Raw genomic sequence first — 10,803 nt, forward strand, 5'->3', positions numbered from 1 at the left:
TCTGGAAGTCCTGTGCAAGGAGATGTTGAAAGTTCTTGCAGGGCATGCTCAGAATGACACAGAAATCAACACTATCTGAGCCACCGCAAATGCAACAGGGTTCTCGAAGTTCCAACTTTAAAATGGTAAGATGCAGAGTTCTCAGGCCAGAGAGCACATTCACTTCCCATTTCCAGTATCTGTACAACACACAAAAACACAAGTAAGTGAAAAGCAGTGCTGCTGGTTACTTTTGCCCTCCTTTTTTTTTCTTTTTTATTGGGGGGTTGGGGGTGGGTAGAGGGATGTGAAACAAGATCTCATTATGTAATGCAGGCTGTCCTTGAACTTCCTTACGTAGCCCAGCCTGGCCTCCAATTCATGACATCCTCCTGCCTCAGCCTCCCAAGTGCTGGGATTGCAGGCGTGCACCACCATGCCTGGCAGCCCTTCTCATCCCTTCCTCCGTGATCCTGAGGTGGGGGGTCACACAAAAACTTTGAGACAAAAGAACCACATCCCGACTTTGCTCTTTTGTTTGTTTGCTTTGGGGGCGAGGAGGGGTGGTATCCAAGCTCCCAAACCCCTCTGTGGTGCGATCCTATCCGTTTGGTATTCGGGGGCACTGAAGGAAACTTTTTTTTTTTTTTTTTTAAAGAAATAACTTTGCTACTTTTCATCTGTCAGTTCACCGCCAGTCACGCAGGCTGACGCTGAGGAGAAAGATCTCCCTGGGGATCGACTGCCAGAGGCAAGTCTAGAAGGCAAAGATCCCGAAGCCTGGCCCGGCTGTCTTTGGGGGCAGGTGACACGGCAGGGCTCCTCGCGCTGGCTTGACAGTGTCATCCCCGCCCACTGGCAGCAGCGCCGGCCGGGCTGCACTGGCGCGCAGGGTCCATAAAAGCCGCCGCGGCTCAGGGACGCGGAGCTCGCCCACCGCCTGCCGTCGAGCCGCCCGCACCATGCACGTGAACGGCAAAGTGGCGCTGGTGACCGGCGCCGCGCAGGGCATAGGCAGAGCCTTCGCCGAGGCGCTGCTGCGCAAGGGCGCCAAGGTAAGCGCGGAGGGGCCGAGACCTGTCCGCCCCCGCCCGGGGTTACTCCCACTCCGCAAAGCTACTGCGCTGGGGGCTGGGGCAGACCTTGAAAAGGACTGCGACTGAACCTGAACTCTGCCAGACTGCAGATCTAAGCAGGGAGCGTCTTGGTTTTGTTTTTTTGTTGTTTTGTTTTGATTTGTTTTTGCGCCTCTGTTTCATGAGCTGCTCAGGACCTTGATGCCTCCCCCTGCTATTGTAGGTAGCGCTGGTGGATTGGAATCTTGAAGCAGGTGTAAAGTGTAAAGCTGCCCTGAATGAGGAATTTGAACCTCAGAAGACTCTGTTCATTCAGTGCGATGTGGCTGACCAGGAACAACTGAGAGGTAAGACAGCGGAATCAATCTATCAGCTTGAAACACACCCTGAGCAAGCGACGACCCGAAGGCGGCCCGGGCAGGAGAGCTGGGCAAGGCACAGAGCCAGCCGGGCTACCTGCTGGAGAACAGCTTCTTTGAATCTCCAGAAGATGGCTTGGACTGTTCTGCTTCCTATTGACAACCAGTGGCCTTAAAAACTAAGGAGAGACAAGACTGCCCGAGAAATCCTTTTACTTTAGTCATTTGGCAGCACATAATGTAATCAAAACTCCTTTGTGTACTCAAAGACACCGCTGCTACAGTAATTATTAAGCGATTGCTGAGGGGCCCTGGAAGTGAAAATTTGCTAGGGCACTGTGGCAGACAACTTCTCTCAGAAAGCTGGAAGACAGAGGCAGTGACAGTCAAATGTGGTAGTATGTTTGTCTTTTGAAAATGTTAGCATGTAAGTTCAAGGGTCATGGTCACAGAAATCCTAGAGGCTTTTAGCCATGGGTTTTCCCCTTTGAAATGGTCCTTAAAATAATAATAATGGCACATTGTTAAAAGGACAGAAGAAAAGTCTCTGTCAGCCTTTCCTCGATGCTTTCCTGTTTCTGTCTACTCACTTAAAATAGATCATCTACTTTTGAAATATAAGCACTGGTGTGGACAGAAAACAGCTCTGCTCATATAGAGGGCCCAGTAGATTTGCATGCAAAGATTATTTCCCCGGGCAAAGAGAAAAAGATAAGATATTTGCATTTCCTAATGTTATATTCAAAGAGATTGAGTAAACTGTTAGGTACATTTTTAGCCCAGGCATCAAATAAATTCCATAAATTTCCCTGTAGTGCTCCTCTTTATGGGACATGGAAATGTGAATTTCTTCTAAAAATTTAAAAAGTATATTCTGTAAGAGTGAAAATGGATGGTTATGTTAGAAGAGATTGTACTTAGTGGAAATTATTCTAAAGGAGGTTATGTAATTAAAATTCACAAGTGCTGTAAAGACCTGTAATACAGATGACAAGCACTGGTAGAACAGCTCTATAAACACAGTGCTGGTAGAATGGCCAGAGGATAACTTTGCTGATTGCACATGATACTTCCCTTCAGGAAGAGAGCAATGTCAAATGCCAGCACTCATGCCACTGGAATAGGGGACAGTATTCATAATCTGAAAACTATTGCTGTCTTAACTTACGTTGTTTCACATGTGATGTTTAACCTGAATTGCTTTGCTTTGCAGTATTTAAAATTAATGCCTCAACTGTACACACATTACTCAAGGATAAGTGATGGTGGAAACATAATCACACCCTCCCCAGGGTGTGTTTGTCATGAGAAATCCACATGTGTGTACATCGGCAGTTACCTACATAAAGGAAAGCATGACACTAATTCTTTCAATTTCAGAACTTAATGTCGACCACAACTTTTAAAACTGTAGACACAATGAATTTCTAAAATACTAGAGATTGAATAGGTCTTTGGAGATGGTCTAGATTTGGCTTATTTTACAAATTAACAAACTGTAGCACAGAGAGCTCAGGTAAGTTATAGAGAATGCTACAAGAGCTTAAACTAGGAGTCATTTAAGCCCAGTGGAATGTCAGAGACAAATAATACCTCATGTCAGTGAAGGCAGGGCCTAGAAAGGCAAAGAAATGTATTGAAGACCAGAATGAAGAAAGAAAATTAAAGAAAAATTAGACAAACATATTTAATAATCTAATTCCCCATAAAATGGGACAGTTTCTGTAGTTATGAAGAATGGAAGTGATTTAGGGCAGAAGAGGAGGAAAAAAATGAAAAATTAGTGTTCCATGTATGACCTTTTCTGGAACCAATTTGAGATGTTCAGAAACAGTTTTAAAATTCCATGAAAAAGTAAACAGTTTTTATTTTTTTGTTGTTGTTTTCCATTCCAGTACAGTGACTGTGAAAGGGTACATATTATAAAGCAACTTGACAGAGTTTTCAGCAACTTACTTGCACAGCAGATAATCCATTTGAGAACTGGTAAATCAGTGCCTTTCTATTATGTGTTTGGTGGTTGTTAATAATTCTACAAATTTGCTTCTGCCAAAATAAGTTTATGTCAATCTACTTTTCAAAAGGAGTATATATGCTGGCTTGGAGATCTGAGAGCACATTTCTATCCTCTAGAATAACTACTGCAAATGTTATCTATACTCTCAAGTAAGAGAACTATACATAATAATAATATTGCCTCAGAAACAATTTAAGTCAGTAGAACTACATAAAAGGCTGCTTTGAGAAATAATGTTTCTCTCTATTGAGTGGTAAGACCTAGTTTGGACTGGATAAAGAGGACTTTCAAAATGTTTTTTTTTTTGTTTTTTTTTTTTTTTTTTTTTCCGGTACCAGGGATCAAACTCACAACCTTGCGCTTGCCAGGCAGACGCTGTGCCACTGAGCTAAATCCCCAGCCCCAGGATTTTCAAAAATTGAATATGTGGTTGAACAATGGAATTCATGATACGGAGCCCTCAGGAGCCAGACTTTACCCTCATTGAGCATAATTTTAATACCAACTAGAGTAAAGTAGTAATAAATAGTGATAAAGAGAAAAATAAAATAGCAAACATCAAAGTTTCACTAATCTAATAAAATCAACTGAATGAAATGTAGACTTTTATGACTAGAAAATAAAATCTTCCTGAAATAGTCACAATGGATTTCAGCACATAAGAAAACTGTGTTAATATAATACTTTTGTCAGTATAATATGGCTTATTAATAAAAGATGTCTGTCACAGTCAGTGCTCTTAGCTGGCTTAGAGATATGGCTGCTCAAACTGACTTCAAGGAGTACTTTGCTACAGGCTTCTCTTACCTTAGGGTACTCAGTTCTCTAAAATTCACCACATTAAGCTACTGCTTACAGACCTGTAATGGACATATAGATCATCCAGGGACATAGTAAGGTAAGATCCTGACTCAATAAGTATGTGGTGTTCAAAAAATTCTGTGTTTTTAACAACTTCTTGAGTAATGCTTACTGAGGCTGCTGGCCCACCAATTGCATGTTAAGAAGAAAGGAATTAAGTTGCAGGTTATGTGTGTGCTTTTCGCCATAAGGGAAAATAAATAAAAATTCATTATAGGCCATGAGGTTGGATTTAAATGCTTATATGGACAATAAAATGTATCTATAATGTCTTTTTTAAAATTAGATACTTTCAGAAAAGTTGTTGACTTCTTTGGAAGATTGGACATCTTGGTCAATAATGCTGGAGTGAATAATGAGAAAGACTGGGAAAAAACACTTCAAATTAATTTGGTAAGCTATCTTATCCATATTTATTACCTAAAATCATTTGATAAGGAGATGTTCATAAAGGAAAATAAAAGTCATAATTCCATACAAATAAAACAGTGACCTACAATATAAAAAGTTAGAAGTTAGAGAAGTCAGGGGAGGAAAGCATTTTCTCCTACAATTAGGAACATATTTGAGACTCAAAATTATTAAAATAAGCCTGTCTTAAGATATTAGGAGGATTTATTTCACTTATGAGTATGGTCTCTAGTTGCATCATTTTTCCCATTAAAACCTCGTTTGTCTTTTTTTGCATCTGAGTAATACTCCATTGTATAGAAATATCACATCTTTTTTATCCATTCCTCAGTTGATGGGCATTTGAGTTGTTTCCATTATTTAGATATGACAAATTGTGCTGCTGTAACATGAGTGCACATATATCACTGTCGTATGATGTTTTTAATTCTTCTGGGAAAATACCCAGAAGCGGAATAACTGGGTGGAATGGGACTGCTAATCTCAGTTTTCTGAATTTCCACACTGATTTCCACAGTGGTTTTACCAGTCTACACTCCCACCAACAGTGGAGAGGGTTTCCCAGGTGTACAAACATCATATTGTCTCCCTAGTGTAAAAACCTGAAAAAGTAAATGAAACCTGAAAGATGCAATAGATATTGTGAAAGGGAAAGAAGTTGCTCAAAGCAAAGGAACAACTGGGATGAGGGAAAGGAGAAAAGAAAGAAGGAAGGGAAAAAATATATATGGATATACAAGGATAGCTGAGATAAATGTACTGCTGATATCTATTCATTCATTGAAAGGAACAGTTAATGCTTAGTTTTTTTTTCTGACAAACCAATTTTGCATGATTACATCTGGTGATCTGAACAACTAATTGGAAAACAACAATATGCAATATAACAACCATTGTTGAATCCCTACTATCTTGATTAGTGAAACTCTGTATAATTTCAATTATTTATTATTTTTTATTCTCTTTAACTGTTTGATCAGTCTTGCATTCTAGCATCTGGTAATCTGAGCAACTTCTTTGAAGATAACAATATACAATATAACAAACAACCATTGTTAACTTCCTATCACCTTGCTTTGAAATTCTGCATAGTTTTTATTATTTTGCTTTTATATTATTTTGTTTTACAGTTTTTATTATTTTGCCTTGGTTGTTGTTATCTTGCTTTACTTTAAAAAAAGATTTTAGAAGGAAATAAGAAAAAATAGTTTGTCATATAACTCAGGGATTGGCATACTCCTACCCACAGACCTGCAAGCTAAAAATGGTTCTTTACCTTTTTAGTGACTGAAAAATAGTAATAATATATGAATATATGAACTTCAGATTTCAGTGTCACAAACTTTGTAATGGAACACAGCCACAGTCATTGGTTTTATATTATCAATGTCTATTTTTATGCTATAAAGAATGGAAGAATTGAATACTGTAACAGAAATCCTATGGCTGGCAATAGCTAAAATATTAACTATCTATCTGATGCTTTACAGAATAAGCTTGCCAAACCCAAACATGTCCTATTTACTTAGAGAATACATCTTAATAAATGCTAGAATATGACAGACATATGATTAAAATATAACTGCTATTTTTTGTTTATTTTTTATTAGTGTGTGTTTGCAGTACATTATTACATATATTGTGGGGAGTTGGTAAATATACAAAACACCTCTTCTTTCCTTGTTCTCTACTGTTCCAATTTGTCTCTGCCCCCTCCATCTGTCGGCACCCTTTCAATTTGCAAAAGCCTGTTTCCATTTTTTCTTTCAATTCTTTATATTTTCATCCTCTTTCCCTCCCTGCTATCTTCCCCTCCTTTTATCTTTTCACATTCCTCATTTGAAAAAGGTCTCCCTACTTCCTACTATCTATCTTTAATTTTACTTCTTATATTTGGATTCCTCATACGAGAGAAACCTGTTTTGTTAAAGCTTAAGTGTCTGATTCATTTCACTTAATATTATGGTCTAGGTGCATCCATTTACCTTGAATCCCTCAAGTTTAGTCTTCCTTATGACAAAGTAGTACTCCATTGTGTATAAATATCACATTGATCCATCTATCTGTTGATAGATATATAGGCTGTTATGAATTTTGCTGCTATAAACATAGATATGCATGCATTACTGTAATATGATGGCTTAATAGAAGGGGAAGTGCTGGGTATATAGCTCGGTTGTACAGAGCCTGCCTGGCAAGCATAATTCCCGGCACAAGAAAGAAAGAAAGAGAGAGAGAGGGAGAGGGGAGGGAGAAAAAAAGAAAGATTGACAGAAAGGGAATAGTTTGGTCAAATGGAATTTCTAATTTTAGTTTTCTATGAAATCTCCGTACTGATTTCCATAGTCATTGTAGTAGTATATATTCTCACCAACAATTTAAAAAGGTTCCTTTTTCCTTGCAGCCTTGCCAGAATTTCTGGAACAAAGATGCAATCTGTATTGTTTGAATTTGCATTTCTCTAGTAGTCAGAAATGCTGAACATTTTTTTTCATATATTTAGTGTACTCACTTTGCACTTCTGAGAAGTATTCATTCATTTCAGCTACACTTTTTTTATTAGATCTTTTATTTTGGGAGGTCTAATTTTTTGAGTTATTTAGGCATTCTAGCTGTTAGTCCTCTGTGTGAAGGATAGCTAACAAAATTTTTACCCCATTTTGTATGTTATCCCTTAACTCTGCTGGTGGTTTCCCTTGCTGTGAAGAAGGTTTTTAATTTGATAAGATCCCATTTGCTGATTCGTAGTACTAGTTCTTGTGCTATTGGAGTTCTGTTCAGAAAGTCCTTGTCTAGCTATCTTCAACAGTTTTAACCTATTTTGTCTTCTAGAGGATCAAGGGTTTCTGTTTTAACATTTAGATCTTTGATTCATTTTGAGTATATCTTAGCACATGGGGAAATATATGGGTCTAGACTCAATCTTTGGAATGTGGATGTCCATTTTTCTAGAATTATTTATTAAAAAGTGTATGTTTTTGGCCCTTTTATCAAATCCAAATAGCTGAACATACTTGAGGTTGTTTCTGCTATTTCATTAATTCACATGTCTGTTTTTGTGCCAGTACCATACTGTTTTTATCACTATAGCTTTGTAGTATGACTTTAAATCTAGGATTGTGATCCCTCCTGCTTTGCTTTTACTACTTTTGTTTTTAAGAGCAGAAAATATTTATTGATGGAAAGAAAGCTTCTGTCCAAGAGAGGGACAGAAAGGGGGGCGGAGTGGGTTGCTCAAGACTCTGTCTTTTCTAGGGACTTTTATAGAGCTTAAACACACTGTGAGGTAAGTTTAAGATAGAAGGAAAATGCAAATTACAAGGTGGGCGTGAGGTGGGACAAAACTATGGTCAGCCAATAAGATTACAAGAGTAATTGTTCATGTAAAATTGAATAAACTGGGATCAAATGGGGAAGACAGTCACATAGCAAGCTGGCATGAATACAGAATAGGGGATTTTCCTGTAGGTGGTTGGGCTAGTGACTCTTTCTGGTTCTTTGAAGGTGGTTGCTACCTAATTAGAATATCAATCCCTGATGTTTACACCCTTTGCATGTGGGTACATTTGTTTAGTCCTTTGTCTTCAGGTCTGGCCCACAGCAAATGTCTCCATTCATAAGCTATCTTGTCTTTCATATTGGCTGCTTCAATGGCCTGGCCCTGTCTGACTGCCTATAATATTTCTATATAACTCAGCTGCCTATAACATTCCCCCCTCTGAAGAAATTACCCAAATTGCCATGAGGGAGTAACGCATGATGACTGCTCTGCCTTCTTCAGGCTGAAAGGAGTCATAGTTGTTGATCAGCAGTCAGAGATACTCTTCAGAGGGTCTATCTAAAGACCCTTGAGAGATACCACATGTTTTTATCTTGGGCAGGTGTATAGCTTTAAATACAGAGGAGACAAAGACAAAGAAACAATTAAGTATGCATGGGCCAAATAAGAAGATCACCAGGATTATTATGAATATAGTCAACATTGATTTCCACCAAAAGAAGCTGGTAATGGCCTGCCATAGACAGGATAAGGTCAGAGCTATGAGCTCCACTAGTTAAGCACTAGTCCCAGGTGTAAGTGAGGAACTTTGAAGAGTCTGATGTAGTTACGACTGCATACCCTGCCTTCCTTGTCCCATTTTCTGTGAAGGAGCTGCCATCACAGCAAACAGTCAAATCAGGGTTAGTAGGGGTTGTGTCTGATAAGTCTTCTCTAGCTGCATATATATGGAGAATTAGCTGTTCACAATCATGTCTGTCAGCCTCATTTCCCCCTTTTCTGGCAAAAACATAGCAGGGTTTAAGGAGGAACATGTCTTTATTTGAATGTCTGGTCCTTCTAGAAGTAGAGCCTGGTATTTAAGAAGTCAACTGCCTGATAGCCAAAGGCTCCCTTTGGATGAAAAAGTCCTGTCACATTGTGAGGTATATACAATGAGATCTTTACCTAAAGTTAGCTTGGATGCTTCTGGCACTAAAAGAGCTACAGCTGCCATAGCTCTAAGGCAAGAAGGCCATCCCTTTGCTACAATGTCTAATTCATGACTCAGATACCTATAGGCTATTAAATGGGTCCCCATCCTATGTAAGTACTCCCAAAGCCAGCACTCCCCTCCCATCGACATATAAATTGAAATGGTGTCCTGTGGGGAGGCTTAGGGCTGGAGCATTTAGGAGAGCTTGTTTAAGCTTCTGGAATACTGTTTGGGAATCAGGTTCCCAGGTTAAAATATGGCTATCTGTCTTTCGGGCCTCTTTTCTAAGTTGATAGAGGGGTCTTGCAATCTCCCCATATCCTAGTTTTCAAAGGTGACAGAAGCCTGTAATTCCTAGGAATGCCCTTAGCTGTTTAAGAGAAGAAAAGAATTGGTTTAATTTTGTCCTTTCCCAGTCATCAGGTTCCCTTGGATATGATGAGGCCTAAATATTTTACCTCAAGACTGCAAAGTTGTGCTTTACATTTAGAGACATTATAACCTCTATCTGCTAGAACATTTAGCAAAGCACAGGTGTCTTGGTTACAGAGCTCTTCTGAGGCGGCACATAAAAGAATCTCATCTACATACTGTAAAACTGTGACCTGGGAAAACTCAAAGCATGCCACGCCATGGGAAAGCACATGCCCAAAAAGATGTGGACTATCGCTGAACACTTGGGGAAGCACTGTCCACGTCAACTGAGAGCCCTGGTCATGAGGGTCCTCAAAAGCAAAGAGAAACTGGGAATCTCTATGTAAAGGAATACAAAAGAAAGCATCTTTTCAATCCAACACTGAAAACCAACTGGCATATTCTGGAATTTGAGAAAGGAATGTATATGGGTTAGGTACCATTGGGTGAATTAGCACTACTGCCTCATTTATCAGTTTAAGGTTGTGTACTAATCTGCATTCCCCACTGGGTTTTGAATTGCCAAAACTGGAGTGCTGCACAGGCTGCTACAGGACTCAAGTAAGCCTTATGCCCTTAGGGTATCAATTATAGGTAATAACCCTTTAACATCAGGTTTTAAAAGATATGGCCTCTGGTTAGGAAAAATAGTAGAATCTCTGAGATGTATCTGTACTGGAGACGCTCTTAAGGCCCTACCTATTTTGGATATTTTATCCCTACTTCATTTATCCCTATTTATTTATCCCTACTTCAGGATTTATTTCTGTCTCTATGAGGGGAAGACAGTGTACCTGAGCTGGGTGCATATATATCACAGTATTTAGACAATATAAAATATCTCTCCCTAAGAGAGGGACTGGACTTTCAGGCATTATCAAAAAGGAATGTGAAAAAAGAAAGCCATCCCAGTTAAAGCCTAACAGTTGTGAAAAACAGCAACTTACCTCCTCTCCCATGACTCCTTTCACTGAGGTATGACGGCTGGAAGGAAGATCAGGATTGAAAAGAAGGACCGAGAGACTTGCACCAGTGTCCAGCAGCAGGCTGGTTTCTTTTCCTTCTATAGCAATGATTACCCGGGGCTCCTTTGTGGAGATGAATGTCCAGCCAGAGGGAGAGGGCAACGAGTGCCCCGGGGCCCTTCATTCTTGCTGGACCAACTGGTAGGATGGGTCTGAACTCTGGGGCCTATGCTTCAGAGGGCAGTC

The 10,803-nt window shown here is 39.5% G+C and overlaps 1 protein-coding gene across 1 annotated transcript in view; it reads left to right on the forward strand.

Moving 5' to 3' along the window:
* The first annotated feature begins 666 nt into the window (after positions 1-666).
* Hpgd (hydroxyprostaglandin dehydrogenase 15-(NAD)) overlaps positions 667-10,803 on the forward strand; it is a 45,020-nt gene continuing 34,883 nt past the window's right edge. Inside the window, exons 1-3 of the mRNA XM_005373533.2 lie at positions 667-1,034; positions 1,279-1,402; positions 4,579-4,685. Of these exons, the coding sequence (XP_005373590.1) occupies positions 942-1,034; positions 1,279-1,402; positions 4,579-4,685 (324 nt within the window). The 5' untranslated portion in view covers positions 667-941. The remainder of the gene's footprint in view (positions 1,035-1,278; positions 1,403-4,578; positions 4,686-10,803) is intronic.

The sequence above is a fragment of the Chinchilla lanigera genome, unplaced genomic scaffold, assembly GCF_000276665.1.
Source record: "Chinchilla lanigera isolate Chin_1 unplaced genomic scaffold, ChiLan1.0 scaffold00002, whole genome shotgun sequence".
In the NCBI taxonomy this organism is placed as follows: Eukaryota; Metazoa; Chordata; class Mammalia; order Rodentia; family Chinchillidae; genus Chinchilla; species Chinchilla lanigera.